The following is a 19,414-nucleotide window of genomic DNA, read 5'->3' as shown; positions in this document are numbered from 1 at the left end:
ACATGACAATCATGGAGCAGGAGCAAGGTATGTCTGCCCCTTGTCTGTCTGCCATGTCCAATCGCAATCGCCCCCCTGACGGCACCTCTGACAGCACTCTCAGCCCTCAGCGGGGTTGCCTTCCCTTCTTACACAGCCTGCGAATCAATGGCTGAGAGCATTTACATATCCTGCTCGCAAACCCACAACGAACACGATGTGAAAGGCGCCAACCAGCAGCCCTCGGGTACCCCACACCAGCAGGTGAAACCCTACTTCGCACGAACCACCATGTTCTTCCACCACCAGCCACCACCAGTCATGCTTTCCCTTTCGGCGGGTTCTTAGGCGGCGATGGCAGCTCGCTGAGCCACGACAGGTCTGGCTCGTTGGCTGCCTGCACCGCCTGGCGATGCTTGGCCGCTGCCCGCATAACTTCAGCCCTGCAACCAAGCAGCACCGGGGGGTGGCGACGCCGTACATGGTAAGCACGGCCACGCGGCGTTTGGCCGATGCGGTGCAGTGAGCACACGCCTGTACGATATGGCGTGGCAGCCATGCGCAAACTGCAATCCAAAACATCGATTGCAGGAACCGCGCACGCGCTAGCCAACCCCAAAGGCGCCTTACACCAGCCCACCTCGCACATACCTCTGCTGCCGGTACAGGTGCATAGCCGCAGCCGCAGGCGCGGGGAGCGCTGGTACGGAATTGTTCGCTCCGGCGCCCCTCGGCCCTGCTGATGGTGGCCCCTGCCTGTGCTCCCGCTGCTGTTGTTGCTGCTGTTGCTGCTGTTGCTGCAAGCTTGAGGCAGACTTCCCGCCTGCGTCAGCAGCGCCCGGCGCCGCAGCTGCGGTCCGGTTCTGCAAGCCCTGATTGCTACTGCCACTGCTGGTAGCGTCGCCGTAACTGCTACTGCCGCCCTGCGCCGCACCCTCTTCATTACCCTGCTCGCCCGTAACGTATTCCTCGACCCAGGAAGGCACCCGCCGCAACAGCGGCGGCCGCGCCGGCGCTGCCGCCGCTTCTGGCGCCGGCTGACTCACAGCTCCTGCCGGTCCTGCCGGTCGTGCTGGCTCCGGCGCGGGAACAGGTACTGCGGGCAGCGCAAACCCTGTGCACGGCACGGCCAAAGGAGAGTTGCGGTTCCAAGCAGGCGTGCTGGTACGCCGCTGTTGTTGAGTGCATACCAGAACTTCCAAAGCTTCGCTTGCATCGCCCACGTGTACAGGCTTGCCAACCCGCCTGCGTCCACAGCCACTCACCCGGTTGGGAAGGCACGCTTGCACCGGCTCCACTTCCACCTCCACCTCCACCTCCAGCCCCGCCTTCACTACCGCCGCCTCCGCCTCCGCCCGCTCCTCCCAGACCTGGTCCCGGGCCAGGGCCAGGACCAGGCGCGGGCGGCGGCACCGGCGCGCGGGCCGGCGGGCGCGGCACTGCCAGCCGCACCACGCCCTGCTCCCTCAACACGTCGTCATCGCAAATCCGGACCAGCCCACCATAGCCTGCACAGTGTACACCATTTAAGAAGTTACGGGTCAAGCAGGCAGGCATGTGTAGTGACCTGCTGAGTCGACCACCCACCAGCCCGCCAGCAGGCACCACGCACACATCGTCACAAGAGGGACACACATACTTGACACGAGGCCGGCCGTGTGAGCGGGTTTGGGAGGGACTTGTTTGCACCATTCTCAAGAGGACTAAGAATCAGACGCAAGACATGTGGGCAGCCAACAAGCCGCGCAATCAGATTGCAGCGGTCTGGAGCAGGGTGAGCCGTGGGGCCGTGGGCCTTAACGATGGGGCCCACCCCAAATGCTGACCCGGCCTCCAAGCAAGCACGCACCGTCCCAGGGGCACTCCCGCGACGCCGCTGCCGCGGAGCTGTAGGCGATGCCCACGGCTGCTGCAGCCATCACTGCATCCACAACGTCCATATGGCGATTGGGAAATGGGATACGGAGACAGGCGGTGCCGTGCTAAGCCGCGGTCAGGTTGGAAGCTTGAGGCTGCAGGAGCCCGTTCCCTAGTTAGTTTGCGCCACTATTATATTTCCGTCGTTGCGGTGGAAGCCTGATAGGGTTGAGCTGCTAACAGAGCGTGCGCTGCAAGTCGACCGAGATGACAGTTGCTTGCAGTGCTTTCTTCGGATTTGCTGGTTTCGTCAGTTTCTATGTCAAGTGTAGCGGTCCGTATTCGTTTTTTTGCCTGACGGAGCAGGCGATAGTGCCAGCCTGATGGCGCCTGCACGCGCGTCCCCGCGTCCCCTCCATTGGTCACTGTTCCTGCGTGAGTGCCCAATCCCCCCGAATGGCCAAAACTTAACGTTGGCTATCCCCGTTTAGTTGGCTTATCAAATAGCACTTCAAATTATTCATCCTAGTGAGTTTGGGAGCTAGGTGACAACTCGCACAGTCTTTGGGTCGCGAGGCTCTGGGTCGCACGAGCTGCGAGGCGGGAACTCATGCGATCGTCAACGCACCAAACAAGTATTCACGCGGCAGTAGTTATGATAATACTTCGTCGCAAAAGCACCGTCACTATGCCTGCCAACCGAACCCCACCTTCCCGCCGTGCGATGCCAAGCAAACGTAGGGTAGCAAGTGAATCGCATAGAGACTTAGCGAGGTAATGGAGGGGGAGCTGGAGGGCGCTGAGGACGAGGGTGTGGGGAGGGCGGTACACCCAAGTGGGGTACCACACCCTACGCAGAGCCCAATCTTGACGTCCAACTTGGCGGGACCCCAGGGCCTCTTGCCCGAAGCCAGAGCACCTGACGACACCCCAAAGTAATGACTTAGCGTGATGGTACGAGGCGTTTCGCGTCAAAAAGCAGTCATTATCAAGGCGTGGGAGATTAGGGCTCCACAGGTTGAAGCTGTGCGAGATGCACTGACTGGCTCGCGCAAGACAGATGCCCGACCAGACCCACTCCCTAACCTTCCTATTCACCTATTGCATGCGCGGGCGGGCGGCTAACGCCTGCCCGCCATGTATTTACGTGCAGTCCCAAGCTGGCCTGGCGCGCAGGATTGGGGGCCTGGTTGTGGGTGCACCGGAACGGACCCTCCCCTGGTCACCTACAATGACTGCAGTGACTGCGCTAGCTCGTGTCACAAGAGGGCAGGCACCGAGCATAATAGTCAGCATGCAGTCGCCAAACTGCCATCCATTGGACCCGCTCCTGTCTCCCGTTATGTTATTGGGTGGGCTAGCCGGCTAGGTACTGCTACACCAGGCTAAACCCAGGCGCACGAGGTGCTCCGGAGGCGCAAAGGCAAGACAGCTTGGGACAGCTCTGGCGACGTGTGCAGGGACCACGCGCCCCCTAACCCCTGCCCACGCCGGCCAGGAAGTGCAAGACTGGACCTGACGCAAGCTCACGAGTTGCAGCCCCAACACGGTGAGATTGAAGGGGGCATTGTACACCTTGGAACGCAGCGGCATAGTGCGGTGGGCGCACGGGGCTCGCGTGCTGGGTGAGTCAAGCTTTTTTGACAGCTGTGGTAAACGAGGAGAATAGCGACGCGATATACTGTGTCTTGCGCCCGGCGAACTCGGACTTGCCGAATTGTTGCCGGGCGCGAGCCCACGACAATATAACTTACTTTTAGAGTTAAGTCATTGTTGTAAAGTGCATGAGACAAGGTGATACATAAGGAACGCGTGAAATCTGCGACTTGGGACTCACGCAGGAACAGTGACCAGCGGCCCAATCCCCCTGCACGCCATGCTGGCTGCGATTGCAGGCACATGCTTATATAATACCACAGTAGAAAAATATATTCTACGTTTATCAAGATTGCTCTTGTTCTTTGCAACAAACTTCTAGAGGTTCCAGCCTGTGGCACGATCAGCTTGAGGAATGGTGCATGACGGGGTCATAGCACAATAGCAATCAGCTTAAAGCTTTCAGACTGGCTGTGGGCGGCGGACGCTCGGCGAAATGGCGGACGAGGAGGCGTATGACGAGTTTGCAGACGATGAGGAGCTGTTGGGTGAGACATACTAGGCTATGGCGTGTGTTGCAGCCGCGTCTCAAGGTCTGCGTCCCCCGATTCCGGTCGATCCCGCGTTTGAGCGCTGTTTGAGGCATTCACCTTGCGGCTGGTGCCGCTTGCAGAGTACTATGACGAAGGCATCAACACGGATGTAGCCGGCAACGAGTGAGTACGGTGCTGCGTGGCAGGGCTGGTTTGGGGCACCACACACGCAACACAACGCGTGCTGGCACCCTTGACTTTCTCCCTGACCAGACCCGCCGCTGTGTGCGCACAGGGACAATGCGGGATCGACTGAGGGGGTGGCTGGGGCCCAGGATCAGCCCCAGCAGCACCCACCCCAGGAATCCCAGCAGCAGCCGCAGTCGACGCAAGCCGGGGAGCAGGAACAAGGGCAGCTGCAAGAGGCAGCGCAAGGACAGGTACGTGCCGTGCTGTCGTTTTTTGCACAGGCAATTGCTCGGGTGCGAACAAGCACACCGGAGTTGTACTCCAGCATGCTTAGCAGAGGCCACCCAGGCTACGGAGGCCTGGCTTGCTTGCAGAGGCTGTCAACCTTCTTTGCCCCCCTTTGCCACATCTGCGCAGGGCGACGGCGGCGCGGGCAAGGGAGGCGCAAAGAGCGGCAAAGCCATACCCGCCGCATACTATGAGGACACCTGCGAGGCGGGCGCCGTTGCGCCCGACTACCGCCCGCGCCAGGCCAGGGGCGGCTTCGGCGGCAGGGGCGGCCGTGGCGACGGCGGCGGCGGCGGCTTTGGGGGGCGTGGCGATGGAGGCGGGCGCTTTGGCGGCCGCGGCGGCCGCTTTCCTGGCGGCGGCAGGATGGGCGGGGGCCCCGGCGGGCCCGGCGGCCCCGGCGGCCCTGGGGGGATGATGATGGCGATGGGCGGTGGTGGCCGCGGCGGCCGTGGTGGGGGGCCGGGCGGGCCAGGCATGATGATGGGAGGTCCGGGGCGCATGATGGACTTTGGCGGGCCCGGCGGACACGGCCCAGGGCCGGGCATGATGGGGCGCGGGCAAGGCCCCATGGGCGGGGGCCCCATGGGCGGGGGCCCTATGGGTGGGGTCCATATGGGTGGCGGCCCCATGGGCAGCGGCGGGCACATGGGCGGCGGTGGCCCCATGGGTCCCATCCCGCTGGGCATGCAGCAGATGCAGATGCAGCTGATGGCGGCACTGGCGGGCATGCCAGGAATGGCGGGGATGCAGGGCATGCACGGCGCCGGCGCCGGGCAGCAGCAGCCGCCACCGCCGCCGCCGCCGGGGCAGATGCGCGGCCGCGGCGGGCGGGGAATGCGCGGGCGTGGGCCCGGCCACTTTGGGGGGCAGGGTCGCGGCGGCGGCAGCAGCGGCGGCGGCTCATTTGGTGACGTTGGAATGGGTACTGGCGCCGCTGCTGTGCATGCCATGCTTGCGTCGATGGGCGCTGGCGGCGGCGGCGGCGGTGGCTTTGGCGGCTCGCTTGACGGGAGCGTTGGCGGCGGCACGAGCGGCATTCTTGCGCAGCAACAGGCTCAGCTTCTGCAGCAGCTGGCGGCGGCAGGCGGCGGCAGCATGCTTGCGGGCCTGGCGGCGGCGGGCGGCGCCAGCGCCGGTGGCGCCGGCGGCGCCGGCCCTGGGGACATGCTGGGGGCTGTCATGCAGCAGCTTCAACAGAATCCGGAGTTGGAGCAGCAGCTAATTGCGTTGATGAACAGCGACACTAATGCGGCAGGCGGCGGCGGCGGCGTTATCTTGGAAGGCGGCGGCAGCAGCGGCGTGCTGAGCGACGGTGGGGCCGGCGCTGGTGGTGGCGGTGGCGGCAGTGGGATGGGCGACATGCCTAGCATCTTCGCGCCCGGTGGCGGCATGATGGCGGGCGGGCCGGGCGGCACGGACGACGCGGAAGGTGAGCGGCAGGGTGGGCCTGCTGACGGCTGGCGGTGCACTTTTGAATGGATTCTAAGAGGCTTTGGTTGGCACCAGCTTGCTGGTGGTTTGCTGGGCGTCCTGCTGCGGCTGGGTGTCCGGCTGGCAACCATGCAGTTGCATCCGCTTTAAACGCTGCGGCAAGGCACGCGAGCCGCCTAATTTACAACGACATGCGTGTTCCATCCATTCATGTGGCGATGACGCAGGCATGGTGCTCGAGCCGCCGCCGCACCTGCGGCGGCCCTCGGCAGAGCCGGAGATGCTGCCGCCGCATTTGCGCGGCGGCGGCGGCAGCGGCGCCTACGGCGGCCATGTAAACGGCGGCGGCGGCGGCGAGGGCTATGGTGGTGGTGGTGAAGGCGCTGGCGGAGGCGGGGCTGGCGAGGTCGACTGGGACCGTGAGACGATGCAGCAGGTGCTGCAGCCGCCGCAACGGCGGCCCATGGCGGCTAACTCGCCCTCGCAGCGCGCGTACGGCGGCGGCGGCGGCGGCGGTGCGGGCATGCAGGTGCGGGAGAGCGGGCCGCTACAGTGCATGAATGTTTACGGGCCTGCCGTAGATGCGCGTCATTGCTGTTCGTGGCCTAATAGCCCGCAGCCACTGTAATTTCCTCATTGCACGGTTGAGCCATGCGCCATGTGGCATGTGCGCTGCACTTGCAGGTCGACTTCACGCAACAGGAGCAGCAGGGCTACGGAGCAGGCGATGACGGAGCCGACGGGCAGGAGGGCTGGCGCGATTACAGCCGCCAGGGCGGCGGCGGCGGCTATCAGCAACAGCGTGGCCGGGGCCGGGGCGGCCGAGGCGGCGCGGGCCAAGGCCGCGGGGCTGGGCGCGGCCCGGGCCGAGGCCGCCGCGGCGGGCCGCAAGATGGCAGTGGTGGCGGCTGGCCGGCGGAGGAGGGCCGGGAGGCGGCGGGAGGCGGCGGCGGTTGGGAGGCGGCGGCGGCGGTGGAGGCGGCGGCGGCAGGAGCTGGGGATGAGCATGGCGCCGGCGGGGAGCAGTACGCCCAGCACGCGCACGCGCAGCAGCACTGGCGAGGCGGGCCAGGCGGGCGCAGGTGAGAGAGGTCATGTAGACGCGTACCCGTAGCTGTGTAGGCCCGCGTGTCCTTGGCAGTGTTCCAGTGCTTGTTGGCCAGCCGGATGCGAGCAGAAGGTTTCTGGGGTAATACACAAAAGGTTTCTGGGGTTGCGAAGCATGGCACTGCCGGTCACCTACATTACAGCGGCAGCGCTGTCCAGTCTAGCGCCGCAGGGTTAGCTTTTGGGCGTTGTCTAGTAAAGTAGCTCCTTGCATCGCTAGAGGTCTAGAGCACAAGCGGTCTAGTATGTATGTTGCAGACCTGACGCTTGCTATGCCTTGAACCGCCGCAGAGGAGGGCGCGGTGGGCGTGCGCAGGGCCAGGGCTGGCCGCCCCAAGTGGACACCAGTGGCTCGGGCGGGGGCGCGGGCGGCGCGGGCGCCACTCCCGGCGGCGCTGTATCTCCCGCGGCGACGGCGCCAGGTAGGCCCTTTGCCGTTTGGTCGGCGGGGACGAGTCACACAGAATAGGGGCATGCCTGTGCCGCCGGCTTCGGGCCCCAGGCCGCGTACCGTGTGGTGTGTAGGCAAGCACAAGGGGACAGGGTCGAACGTTCAACACTGTGCACGCAAATGCGCAAGCACCCACTGCCTTGCACGGCGGGTGCATGTGCGCTTGCTATGTGCTGTGGACTCCATTACACACCTAAGAGGAAACATATATATATATATATGTGTGTGTTGTGTGTGTGTGTGTGTTTTATCCTCTGGTGCTGCAGGCGCGTGGGGCGCCGCGCCCACCAGGCCCATCAGCAACAAGTGGGTGCGGGACGGCAGCGCCGGCCCTGCAGCTGTGACTGCCACTATTACCACCACGACAGCTTCAGGCGATGCCTCCGCCGCCGCCGCCAACGGCACGGCGGCAGGGGCTCCGGACGCGTCTGCCTGTGCAGTGCCGGAGGCAGCTGGGGCGGCCCCACCATCTGGCGATGCGGCTGAGGCCGCGCCAGCCGGTGCCGGGCCGACTCCTGCATCTGATGCCAGTGCTGCGCCCAACGCTGCCCCATCCACGTCAACTGCACCAGCTGCCACAGCTGCCACAGGCACAACTTCCGCAGCCGCGGCGGCGGCGGGTACAGGCGGCGGCCCGAGCCCAGAGGAGCTGAAGAAGAAGGAGGAGGCGATTGAGCTCATGCGGCGAGTCATTGCTTTGGAAGAGGCGCGGCTGAAGCAGCAGATGCTGAAAAAGCGGAAGGCGGCGGCTGCGGCGGGTGCGGTTGCAGGCTCGGGCTCAGGAGCAGCCGGCGGCAGCGGTGTTGCGGGGGGCGCGGGGCCGGCAAAGGCGGCCAAGCCGAGCGCTGGGGCAACGGCCCGGTCGACAGCGGCAGCGGCCGCAAAGGCAGGTGCGGGCGCGGGTGAGGGGACGACCGGCAATGCTGTGAAGTCGCCAGCTGCGGCAGCTGCTGGCGGCAGCGGCGGCGGCGGGTCGTCAGCCAAGTCGGCTGCCGGCAAGCCGCAGGCGCAGCCAGTGGCAGCTGCATCAGCAGGTGCGGCGGCAGCACCAGCAGCACCGGCAGCAGCAAAGGATGGCCCAGCGGGCGTGGCGGCAGGCGCAGGCGCTATGGAATCGGAACCAGCCAGTGTGGGGGCTGCGGGGACCGGCGGCGACAGCGCTGCAGGAGCCGGGCAGAAGCAGGAGCAGCAGGAGCCGTATTCGTTTGAGGACGACGGTACGGCGCTGTACGACGAGCAGTACGGGGACGGCAACGGTGACGGCGCGACGGCGGCGGCGCCGGCAGGGAGGCAGGATGGCGATGCCGTAGTGGTAAGTGTGCAGGGACCAGGGACTGGGGGCGCACACCGGGCGTGGGCGCTGGCGGAGCGGGTGGAACGGCGTGCCGGGTTGGGAGGACTTGTCGCCGTCCCGTACTTCAGCCGCATCAACGCACGGAGCGTTGGCTGCCGCTGTCGCATGGAAGCCTTAGCCGTTGTAACCCCACCCCGTGGCCTGCCCTTTGTCGGGTGGGTTTGCAGGCTGACGCGGTAGCCTCCGGCGAAGCCGCAGGCGCAAGCGGCGAAGCCGCCGCCGTCGGCAGTGCATCTGGCGGCGAGAATGACGAGTTGCTGCTGAGTGAGGACCTCGCAGCGGACATGTAGGAGCTAGCAGCTAGCAGCTAGCAGTCGGATGCAGGAGTGCGAGAAGGAGGAGGAGAGTGCCAATGCATGTTGCGGCATGCGCCGCCTACCAACGGAAACGGGTGGCGGGATTCTTCGTCGGCAAGTATTGCGTGCGCGCGTATACGGGAACTGACGGATGGACGGACGGAGTAGGAGAAAGTGATGTGAGCGTGATGCGCTCCCTGCGAAATGTTTACCGTAATGCTGGGGCGTACAGCCCGAGCATCTGAGTGCAGACCAGCAATGGGCGCGATGGCAGTAGCACAGGTACCAGGCGTGCGCGACGCTGCGATAGGCTCAGGGCTACTGCACTTCGCAGTATGATGTCGGAACCCGGGACATTCGGCATGTGACTACGCTGTGCCGGGCCGCGCCCTGGCGCCCTGTGTCTTTTGAGCACGAATTACAGCCCCTGGGACATGTCAGGTTGTTTACTGGTGTATGGGGTAGGAGCCACGGGTAGGAGCCGTCTGAGCTGGTGGGTCTAGGGCTCTTCCTGGGCTAATTCAGCTTTCCCATGGTTCATCTCCGGGCATGCGCATCCTCGTTCGTCCGCGCGCCTGCTGATGCAGCTGACGTTATCTCATACGTCGATGCCCGAACCGCAACCTCCCGGAGGCAGGCGGAGAAGGGCATGTGACACATTGCGCAGTCAGCTTTCCCTGGAGTACTGAACTACCATTACTCAGCCCTTCTGGCGAGGTTGCAAGGTTGGAACACGCTTACAGTCACGAGCAGCAAACGCGCACGACGCCGCATAAGTGACTTCGTGGCACCACCGCACACCAGTTTGGAGCACACCAGTTTTGACCCCACATGACACGTGCACGCACGCAATCCAGCTGCGCGCACCGTTGCGCTAGCGCCAGGCCCTACCACCTACCGTACATTCGTCACATTCATGCGACAGCCCCCACAGCAGCAAAATTGTGACTTGGCTCTGCGGCTGTCATTGCCGATGCAAGTCTCGATACCGTTGTGAAAGTTTATGTCAGCCCGGTCGCGGGCCGCCCGCCTCACGACCATGCAGTCGGCAGTCCCCGCATCGGTTCTAGGCCAATGCCGTCACGCCCGGGCTTGGCCCAGTCCCCTGCATGCACCATCTACACTCCCATTGTTCTCAAGCATAAGTCGCGTATTAGCATAGCCGAATCCTCGTCTTAGCTGTAATCTGCCCCGTCAATGCCGCTCTCAGCAGCTCACTTCTTAGCGCCCGCCTCTGCCAGACCGCAACGCGCCAGCAACAGCAACCAACCACACAAATGGCATCCACGCCCCCTCTGCAGGCGGAAGACCACCTGCATACGCGAGCAACTTCGCCACCCGTGCAAGACCGGGCCGGCGCCTGCATATACATCGCTCGAGTGCTAGCTATTGTAATGCATTCCTACAACGCCGTACGCTACAAGCCGTGTCTGAGTGATAGATGTAGCCGATGCCTGCCTGCCTCACGACCAGCGCCAACAACTCACCATGGCTGCGGTCCCGTAAAGCCCGGCAGGTTACTGCGTAAAGACATGCGAGTCGCAACAGCACAGCGCAGCTGCCACGTCAAGCCCCACATCGGCGCCAGGAACCGCCCGCAAGGCAGCGCGTTGGCCACGGCGCAGAAACAAGAGCTGCCTGCGCACCGCCTAGCTATCCCCAGCTGCGCACTCACGTCGCCTGCCCGGTCTGGGCCTGCGCGCACCGCACCGCACAGCATCGCACCGCATTGCACCCTCGCCACGCCGTGCTGCGTCCGCACAAGGCCGCCCCATTCCACACCACTCCGCAGTAGCGCCACGACTACGACGCGCCGCGAGTGGAGCGAACCGAGCGCTTCCGACCCGATGACCGGTCGTCAGGCCCCTGGCCCCCGCCGGCTGCCGCCGCGTCCGATGCGGCGCGCCCGCCAGCCGCCGTGCCCCCCGCCGCGTCCGTCGTTGTCCGGGTGGTTCGCCGAGTCCCCCGCCCTGCCCGGCCGCTACCCGCCACTGCCGGCCCTGCTGCTGCTGCCGCCGTGCCCGGGCCCTGCTGCCTTGCCGTGTCCTCCTCCGCCGGCGTCTGCTCCTGCTGCTGTGGCTGAGACGCCGCCGCGCTTGCCCGCTGTGCCGCCGCCGCCGCCTGCCGCTGCTGCTCCTGCTGCTGGAGCTCGGCGTCCTGCATCATCTCCATCATTTCCGCGTATGCCTGCCGACGGAAATGATTTGGATAGGAGTTGGGACATGCACACTTTTCGACGCGCTGCGCCGAAGCCCCGCAACCCATGAGCATGCTGCCTTTGCAGTTTGCACGGTGGCCTGCCACCGCGCCGCCTTGCCACCTCCTCGCTCCCACCCGTCCCCTCACTGCCATCCATTTTACACGCGCCCCCTGCCCTCCCAGCGCGCACCCACACACATGCGCTCGGCCCACCTGCATGTCCGCCCGCTCGTCGAACAGCAGAAACTGCCGGTCGCCCGCCTCCTGCCGCGGCCTCGCGCCCTTCCCGGCCTTGCCCTTCTGCGAACTCTCAGCTGCCGCCAGCTCCTCCGCCAGCTCCTTAAACGCCACCAGGTTGTCGGACAGGATGGGGCGCAGGCTGTTCTGCACCCCGAACACCCCCACTTTGAGGTCTACGAGCAGCGTGGGCAGTGCCTGCGCGAACTCCAGCGTCACCTCCGTGCGGCTGCCGCCAGCGCCGTCTACCGGCCGGAAGGAGACAGAGCCTGGGGGTTGCGGCAGAAGAGGCGCAGGAGAAGAGGTTTCAAGATAAGAGGGGAAGGCGGAGTCAAGGATGGAGGCAGGCGCACAGGAGCGTGGTCAGAGAGGAGGAGGGGGGGGAGGCTCACCTGACATAGGCATGCCCCACACCGACTCGAACTCGATGCGTTCATTCTCCACCACCTGCGTCTTCTGCAGCACGAACACGATCTCCATCACCGGCAGGAGACCTGTATGCAAAGGAAGGCCGGTCGTCAGCGTTTCCGAGATCGTGGGCCACGGAATTGTCTGAATTTGCGCACCGTGACGGTAGAAGGTCTGGAACAGCGCCATGTCCGGGTTTTTAGGGTCCAAGCCAATCTACAATAGCAAGGATACGGTTGCTTCAGCGGTGATGTGAAGGGGCGACAAGAATTTGCGCATGTTTGCCGACGACCAAGCACACCTGCGCCACCAGGTCCAGGAACTCCACGAGACGGTTCCAGTCGTTCCATATTCCAAAGCACACGCTTGATGGGGCGTCTACGACGACGCTAAAGCCGTGACCGGCGACGTCCCCTGGCTGCTCCGAGAAGGAAATGTAGTTCGCGGGAGTGTATCCACTGATGACCTCCTCGCCAGACGCGCATGCAATTGAAGGTCGAGAATTGTCAGTCAGCCGGTGCGGTGCTAGAAGCGGTGCAGGCGCGGCCAGACGCCGCCGCCCCGCTGACTGGTCGGCCCCCCGCCCACACGCATGCTGCCGTTGGTGAATGCGTCTAGAAGTAAAATTGGGAAGGGTGGTGTAGGAGCAACTGGCCACCGGCTGCGCGGCTGGCCGCGAGCCACTGTCAAGGACTGATAATTGCCGCATTCTAGACGGCTTTGCACTGTCTAAATGGAATGTTTGAGCCACCCCAAACACAGCTGTTACACAACTTCGCAAAATTGGGGGTCCGGTAATTGCACGACCCTAAATGCGGTGACAGCTGCCGCTCGCAAAGCCGTCAGCCATATGCATTCAGCATGGCACCTGATGTACATGTCATTAATTGAATTTCCCTTCCGCAAAGCCCTGCGCGAGGCCGTCCGACGTGTGCCAAACCCGACTGAACCGTGGATTCCCCGGTGTGGAGGCTAGCTCCACGTTTGGGGTCTACAAAGAGACCGCCCGCGACACGACAGCCGTACAGCGCGTGACCAAAACCGGACGAAGGCCCCGGGTCTGCAGCCTGCCAATGCCAGCCCAGCCCAACAACATGCTCCACGGACATTATAGCTACGCGCATGCAAGCTCAGACAGTTCTGAACCGAAATGGGGTCATGCCCGCAATGTATTATGGCCGCATTTGAAGTCTGGGCGCCCTCCACAGCCCACTTCGAACATGCACGAACATGTGCGCATGACAAGTGACGCATGCTGGTGCCGCATGCTAGCCTGTCCACGTCTGGCAAGCTAGCCCAAGCTTCTTGGCTGGCCGCCTGGACGCGCGCGACTACAAACCAATGAGCGATATGAATGGAGGTGACAGCACGTATCAGGTCGAGGGTGGGTTGCTGCGGACGGTGCTGGCATGTGCGGGCGTTTCGAGGCGATGGAGGGTTTAGCGATGACGCGCACGCCGTGCAGCGCCCTGCTTGCTATGCCTGCCGCAAAAGCCCAGTATATAAGTTGTTGCTCATACTTCGGGATTCCCACTCTCCCACGGCTCACTTTCCACGTTCGCCCGCCGCGGTTAGCCCGCAAATCGTTGGCCGAGTTTTGCTTTTGGCAAGGCCTGCGCGGCGCCTAGATCTTTTTGGTCCTGGACAATGCCACTGCAATGCTTAACCCGCTGTGGTCCACAGCTGCCGCTGCGTGCACGAAGGATTGCGGGCGCCAGCCTTGGCCCGAGCACGTCAATGCCACGCCAGCAGCTCGACGGCCGGCTACGCTCCGGGCCCAGTCCCATTCACACAGCCAGCCGTGACGAGGATCTTGAGGTTGAGCGGGGACCTGCAGCAAGCAGCAACAGGAGCGGGAGCGACGCGCGGGAGACGCAGCATGTCTCCGCGACGGAGCAGGCCGCTGTGCTGCGTAGTGCATCTCCAGGGCAAGAACTGGGTATCCTAAGCAGCAGCTCACTGCCAAACCTGAGCTGCAGCCCTCGCGACGCGAGCTGTGTCAGCATCTCCACAATTGCGGACCCGCGCAAGGACCCGAGGTGGGTGGGATATGTGCGAACACACCAGAAGGGCAATTCACGGTCACCCAGTTGAATTCATTGTGTCCACAGAAGGGTCCCACGGTTCGCGCCAGGGAACCCTACTTGAGTCACGAAGAGTCACGCATCTTCGGGCTGTCTCCGCGGCCTGCTCCGAGCCCCCACCAAGTCTTGTTGCTTTTTCCTGTCTATGACGCGCCCCAAATGCCCTCCCTTTCATGCTGCTACAACCCTATCATTACACATGCCGGCTTCCCCTTTCAACCCCTCCTTCCCCTTCAACATGCCCCTGCAGCCTGTCACGGCAGGTTCGCGAGTACATGAGTCAGCTGGTGGCGAGCGGCATGCGCGCGGAGCGGGCGGCCCACATCATACAGCAGTGGAGCGGCGGCGGAGGTGGGAAGGGAGGTGGAGTGGAGGGGAGGTGGAGGGGAGGCATGGGAAGGAAGGAAGGGGAGGGGAGGGGTAGGAACAGGCAAGGGAAATGGTCCCGCGTCTGCCGCCGCCCACTCCGACCCCGCCCAAACTTTGCCCCCCCCACCCTCCATCCCATGCCACACGCACTTCCCCCCAGGTGTGGAGCGAGTGGATCTGGCTCGGCTGCGGCGGCACTTCATGACCGCCACACTGCTGCCCACACTGCAGCAGCGGCTGCCCTCGGTGAGGAGGCATTGGCAGGCCATGCATGTGGGATGAAGGGGGTGGGATGCAGGGGGTGGGATGCAGGGGGTGGGGTTTGGGGGCTGTGTGGAGAGGGGGCGGGGTCAGGGGGTGAACTCCCACACGGAATGACCACGACCTGCTATTTCCGTAAGCCCTCTGCTAAGACCTATATGCAGCTCTCGATGTAGTGGAAAAAAAAACGACTGTTCCCGTTCCTCCACTCCCTCCCCGCACGTCCCCTCCGCCCCCTCCCCCTGCTGCTGCCTCAGGCCCTGTCCGACGTGGCGCTCACCTCCGCCTGCTTCTGGAGTCTGGGGCTGCTGCCCACCGCGGACCAGTCGCTGCTGCACCCGGCACTGCGGTGAGGAGGGGAGGAGGGGAGGAGGGGAGGAGGGGAGGAGGGGAGGAGGGGAGGAGGGGAGGAGGGGAGGAGGGGAGGAGGGGAGGAGGGGAGGAGGGGAGCTGTGGCAGGCGGGGCAGGTGGGGAGGCGGGGGGAAGGGGAGGAAAGGAGTTGTATGCCCGAGCCCAACGAAATATGTCCCAATGTCAACGGAGGGGCATACCGTATGGAATGCCGGGAAGGGGTGGGGAAGGCAGGGAGGCGGCTGGTAGCTGTCCGTGCCTCACGGAGTAGGCGCCAGGACTGCAGGATGCGAGGGACGAGGGGCTCTATATGCTGTTGCTGCTGCTGCTGCTGCTGCTGCTGCTGCTGTTGCTGCTGCTGCTGCTGCCTCCCCCCCCCCCCACCCTCACCCCCGAGACCCCCTCCTGCCTGTCCTCCCCTCCCCTCGCCCCGGTGCAGGGGTGCGCTGGTGGCTGTGAACCTGCTACTGCTGGTGCACTTCGCTAGCTGCAGCCTCAGGACCACTGGTGGGTGGGCGTGACAGATGTGCGATGTGTGGTTTGTGTGCTGCGTGGGGTTGTGTCCAGTGATCGCCTCATGTGTTCGACATCCTCTACCCCCCTGGCCCCACCCCCACAGGCCGTGTGGTCCGCATCGGCAACGCGGCAGTCAGCTTCAGTCAGCAGGCGGAGCTGGTGCTGCTGGCGCTGCAGGCGAGGCAGGGGGGGGGGGGACAGGGAGGGCATGCGGGATAGACAGATAGATAGATGGCCAGGTGGGGACAAGGGCGAGTCCAAGTGTAAGGGGAGTAATGTATGGTGGTGCCACCCGTGCAGTACCATCAGGGGGTCGCCGCCGGCACCCACCTCCACAACCAGCCAACACTCGCCCCCTCCGCGCGCCCGCTTCCATTCCTCCCACCCTCCCGCCTCGCCCGCCGCACACCCTCCCATCTTCCCCCTCCGCCACCCCCCTTCCCCCGCCTACCTACCTGCATACGGTAACCCCACCTATCTGTCAAACCCATCACCACCTTCCCCGCACCCCGCAGGCGCTGTCCAAGGGCCACGGCACCGTCCTCGCCGCCGCACAGGGCACCCCCCTGGCCGCCGTGCTGGCGGCGGACGAATCCGACGTGGACCTGGACGCTGTCATGGCCGCCTCAGACGCCGCCATCGCGCACGCCAAGGCCGCCGCCGCCGGAGGCGGCAGCTCGGCGGCTGCGCCGCCGGCGCCGCCTTCGGCGGCGGCAACGGCGGCGGCGGCGGCTTCGCCGCCGCCGTCGGCTCTCAGCAGCCTGGATTCCTTCCTGGTGCTGTCTGCGGCGGCGGCGGGCAGTGCCGACGCCACGGGCGCCGGCGGGCGGCCCACGAGTGCCAGTGGCCGCTTTGATGCCGTGACGGAGCTGGGGCTGAGCGCAGAGGAGGCGGCGGCGGCGGCGGTGGCTTACTCGAGGTGCGGGGGCTTGTGTGTGCGAGGATGTGTTTGGGCTGGCTTGGCTGAACGGGAGCGGAAGGACCGGTGTGTGGTTTTTACTCGGGAGGGCTCACACCTGCGCGCTCGTTCGTCCGTGTAATTAATTTGCTATCTTTCTCTTTGTAGCGATACTCTGTAGCGAAACTGCAAACCATACACTCACGGTCTTACGAATGCATGGCGGGATTCGTACAACAGGTACGGTGACAGCAGCCGCGGCGGCCGCATTGGTGACTACGAGCTGAGGCGCCTGCTGCAGGTGCTTCAGTGCGTGCGTGCGTGTGGGATGGGGGTGGGGGTGGGATTGGGGTGGAGGGGTGGGGGTGGGTAGGGCTTCGCTGTAGCACTCGCTGCGCTGCACACACGCCTGCCGCTGCCGGCGCTGTCTATACACACGCATACGGGACACATAGTTACGTAGGGTTGCAAGTACGCGCACGCTGCCCACAGGCGCATAAAGCTACTCCAAACCTAGGTACACACACCAAACTACCACCGCTTTGTACCACGACCCGCCCTACCCGCAGGAGGCCGGCTTTCCCAGCCTGAGCCCCACTGAGCTGTCACTGGTGCTGCTGCTTCACGACCCCGACAAGAAGAGTTGGCTGAGCTTCCGAGACTGGGCCACTTGGTGGGCAGGTGCGGCGGCAGCCGTCGCCACACCTGCTACTGCCGCGAAGGATGGCCGGCAGTAGCTTGTCCATTAACAAGATTGCCAGGATGTTTACGTCTGAGAAGAGTTGGAGAAGGGAAGACCTATTGCTAGCGGAGATGATGAGAAGGTTTGCGATTGCCAACTTACAGCGGTAGCAACGCCGGAGCTGTAGCAGGCGGCGGCTGTTGTGACCTGGGTACCGGCTGAACGTATTGCTGCTACTGCGTGCACTGCGGTGTTTGTTGCTGGTGCCGTCGGCGGCGGCCGGGCCGCGATTGAGCCACGCCGCTGAGGCTACCGGCAGCAAACAGGCGTCCAAATTCACCCGCGCAACACTTTTGGCGCCAGTATCGTTGCAGCAGGGCTATGTTGAATTGCTTGGATTTATGCTGTACACGCGTTTACTAAGTTTTTTTACTATAATACACCCGTCTGAAGTGCGTGCACTTCAGCGCACATGCATTGTGGACGCGCAGCATGAACGCACCGAGTGCTCCGTCGTAGGCCGCAACATCATTCAATTGGTCTGGACTGTTTGTGCGCGTGAACAGTAGTAAGCGTGTCTAGCTCGGGGACTGGGGGATTGTGGGTTGATCGGGGGGTGTCGTTGCGAACTCGGTTTTTGGCGGTGTGACCGGGGAACACTTGTTGGAGGTGTGGCTTCATGCAGAAGCAATCGCATCCGGGCAGGAGGGAGCACGAGAGAAAGAGAGAGTGGCATTGCGGATTCGCGCGAGGGATGATGACGAGTGCAGAGGGTGGGGCGGCGAAGAGTGATGAGCGTTTAAGAGGAAAGGGCCGTGCTTTCAATGTATCGCCACGCACGCACGGACCCGAATCGTGCTGCTTGGGTGCGGTGCTTAAGGAGGATGCAGTGAAGAGGATGCAGTGCTGTGCCGCGTGTGCTGCTCACGTCCTGTACGATGCTAGCGGGGCGAAGTGGATACACACACAGCCATGGCCATGGACGTGCGTAGCAGAGCGAAGGTGTGGGCGGCGGAAAGAGAAGATCTATCGGCGCACGCATGCAATACGGTATGCAGCCTGTGTACTCATACATACATCGGGATCATTGTGTGCTGCATGTGCTAAACGCTTGGTCAAGAAAAGGAGGAAGGGTCGTCGGACGTGCGGCGAGAGCTGAGGGGCGTAGTTAGCCTCATACAGTTTGTATGATGACGCGCAACAGCAATGCGCCGGCTGGCGCGTGTGTGTGCGCTTGTGTAGGTAGCGTTGCATTGTTATGGACAACGTTGCACATTTGGCACCCACCGTACTGTACTTGGTCACGTGGTGGAACATTTCTTGAGCACCCCTCTTACACGTTGAATGCAACAGGCAATGCCGTGACTCACAGGTCCGTCACTTCCGGCAGCTTGCGGCAGGGCGTGGCCCCCATGCACGCCACCCCTCACTGCGCCGCTGCCGGCCTGCAGCTGCAGCTGCATGATGGAAATACATGCACCGGGAGTAGCAGCGGCAGTGTATTCAACAGCGGCAACAGTAGCCGCTGTAGCAACAGCAGCAGGAGTGAGAGGTCAGAGCTAGAGGCCGCCGTGTGTGAAGCAGGGACGGGATGGGCGGCCAGTGGGGAGACGGGGCTGCTGGCGCCAGCCGAGTGCGCTGCTGCTGCGGCGGTATTGGCCTGCTGGGGACGCCGCAACAGCGGCTGAAGACGCGGGCCCCCCGATTCCGCCAGCGTTGCTGCGCGTGAGATTGCGGGTAGCGGGTACGGTAGCTCAAAGGTCCCCGCCCAGGGGGAAGGGTAGGAAGCCCAGGATCTTACCCATGCCCTAGCTGTAAAAGAGCATTACGGTACGCACGTACTTTTGGTGTTGTCAGGGGTGGTCTAGTGAGGAACTTCTGGCCGCCTTAAGTTGTAATTCGCATCCTTAAGTTGGGGGTCGGTGGTCGTCCCTGGGGGTCCGCCCGGTCTCGTGAGCCCATTCTGTGCGGATTTCTGGAAGTAAGTGCCAAGTGGAGAACTCGGGGCCAAACACAGCACTACGACTGCAAGGCTAATATATGCACGTTATGCAGTGATAAGCACAAACAACGCGCGTGAGGGCTTATGTGCGCATCCTGGCGCGGGCATGTCGGCACGGGCGCTGACTAGCGGGGCTCTCGAGCGCTGGTGCGCATAAATTTATATGTGACAAGGCTGCCGATGCACGCTGTCCATGCATCAAGTGGCAGAAAGTTGCACGCGGGGTGGGCTGAGTCGAGGGATAGCGGGTGTAATCCTGCGTGTGACCTGCGTGACTGAAGTCTCAGAACAGGACCGCCGATGGTACAACGTGATAGCGCTC

General features: G+C 63.8%; 4 protein-coding genes across 4 annotated transcripts; 2 read left to right on the top strand and 2 right to left on the bottom strand.

Moving 5' to 3' along the window:
* Positions 1-41: 41 nt before the first annotated feature.
* On the bottom strand, positions 42-2,583 carry CHLRE_09g400701v5 (uncharacterized protein). The gene is made up of 4 exons (XM_043065999.1): positions 1,829-2,583; positions 1,245-1,487; positions 631-1,093; positions 42-422 (listed from the first exon to the last, which is right to left on the bottom strand). Exons 1-4 carry the CDS (start codon positions 1,917-1,919, stop codon positions 299-301), a joined length of 921 nt encoding a protein of 306 aa, XP_042921383.1. The 5' UTR covers positions 1,920-2,583; the 3' UTR covers positions 42-298.
* A 920-nt stretch (positions 2,584-3,503) lies between these two features.
* On the top strand, positions 3,504-9,789 carry CHLRE_09g400664v5 (uncharacterized protein). Its single transcript, XM_043065998.1, has 9 exons — positions 3,504-3,980; positions 4,106-4,148; positions 4,261-4,405; positions 4,572-5,874; positions 6,104-6,405; positions 6,561-6,958; positions 7,275-7,405; positions 7,701-8,746; positions 8,956-9,789. The coding sequence occupies exons 1-9, from the start codon at positions 3,929-3,931 to the stop codon at positions 9,076-9,078; spliced, it is 3,543 nt and encodes a 1,180-aa protein (XP_042921382.1). The 5' UTR covers positions 3,504-3,928; the 3' UTR covers positions 9,079-9,789.
* A 20-nt stretch (positions 9,790-9,809) lies between these two features.
* CHLRE_09g400627v5 (uncharacterized protein) lies at positions 9,810-13,043 on the bottom strand. The gene is made up of 5 exons (XM_043065997.1): positions 12,230-13,043; positions 12,087-12,144; positions 11,913-12,014; positions 11,497-11,789; positions 9,810-11,271 (listed from the first exon to the last, which is right to left on the bottom strand). Exons 1-5 carry the CDS (start codon positions 12,635-12,637, stop codon positions 10,888-10,890), a joined length of 1,245 nt encoding a protein of 414 aa, XP_042921381.1. The 5' UTR covers positions 12,638-13,043; the 3' UTR covers positions 9,810-10,887.
* A 400-nt stretch (positions 13,044-13,443) lies between these two features.
* Positions 13,444-18,453, top strand: CHLRE_09g400590v5 (uncharacterized protein). The gene is made up of 9 exons (XM_043065995.1): positions 13,444-13,967; positions 14,263-14,363; positions 14,542-14,627; positions 14,900-14,991; positions 15,434-15,501; positions 15,614-15,687; positions 16,026-16,429; positions 16,649-16,709; positions 16,978-18,453. Exons 1-9 carry the CDS (start codon positions 13,666-13,668, stop codon positions 17,143-17,145), a joined length of 1,356 nt encoding a protein of 451 aa, XP_042921380.1. The 5' UTR covers positions 13,444-13,665; the 3' UTR covers positions 17,146-18,453.
* The last annotated feature ends 961 nt before the right edge of the window (positions 18,454-19,414 follow it).

This window comes from Chlamydomonas reinhardtii, chromosome 9, assembly GCF_000002595.2.
Source record: "Chlamydomonas reinhardtii strain CC-503 cw92 mt+ chromosome 9, whole genome shotgun sequence".
Classification (NCBI taxonomy): Eukaryota; Viridiplantae; Chlorophyta; class Chlorophyceae; order Chlamydomonadales; family Chlamydomonadaceae; genus Chlamydomonas; species Chlamydomonas reinhardtii.
Note: the sequence above shows the minus strand (reverse complement) of the source record. Positions and strands in the feature narration are given on the sequence as shown.

Excerpts from the sequence above, each read along its gene's own strand:
- CHLRE_09g400664v5 (XM_043065998.1), top strand. The coding sequence starts at position 3,929 with ATGGCGGACGAGGAGGCGTATGACGAGTTTGCAGACGATGAGGAGCTG. Across the intron at positions 6,406-6,560 it reads GCGGCGGTGCGGGCATGCAG|GTCGACTTCACGCAACAGGA; the intron begins GTGCGGGAGAGC and ends CTGCACTTGCAG. Across the intron at positions 6,959-7,274 it reads GGCGGGCCAGGCGGGCGCAG|AGGAGGGCGCGGTGGGCGTG; the intron begins GTGAGAGAGGTC and ends GAACCGCCGCAG.
- CHLRE_09g400590v5 (XM_043065995.1), top strand. The coding sequence starts at position 13,666 with ATGCCACGCCAGCAGCTCGACGGCCGGCTACGCTCCGGGCCCAGTCCC. Across the intron at positions 15,502-15,613 it reads CTGCAGCCTCAGGACCACTG|GCCGTGTGGTCCGCATCGGC; the intron begins GTGGGTGGGCGT and ends CCACCCCCACAG. Across the intron at positions 15,688-16,025 it reads TGGTGCTGCTGGCGCTGCAG|GCGCTGTCCAAGGGCCACGG; the intron begins GCGAGGCAGGGG and ends CGCACCCCGCAG.
- CHLRE_09g400701v5 (XM_043065999.1), bottom strand. The coding sequence starts at position 1,919 with ATGGACGTTGTGGATGCAGTGATGGCTGCAGCAGCCGTGGGCATCGCC. Across the intron at positions 1,488-1,828 it reads GCGGGAGTGCCCCTGGGACG|GCTATGGTGGGCTGGTCCGG; the intron begins GTGCGTGCTTGC and ends TACACTGTGCAG. Across the intron at positions 1,094-1,244 it reads AAGCGTGCCTTCCCAACCGG|GGTTTGCGCTGCCCGCAGTA; the intron begins GTGAGTGGCTGT and ends TGCCGTGCACAG.
- CHLRE_09g400627v5 (XM_043065997.1), bottom strand. The coding sequence starts at position 12,637 with ATGCGGCAATTATCAGTCCTTGACAGTGGCTCGCGGCCAGCCGCGCAG. Across the intron at positions 12,145-12,229 it reads TCCTGGACCTGGTGGCGCAG|ATTGGCTTGGACCCTAAAAA; the intron begins GTGTGCTTGGTC and ends TTGCTATTGTAG. Across the intron at positions 12,015-12,086 it reads CCAGACCTTCTACCGTCACG|GTCTCCTGCCGGTGATGGAG; the intron begins GTGCGCAAATTC and ends CTTTGCATACAG.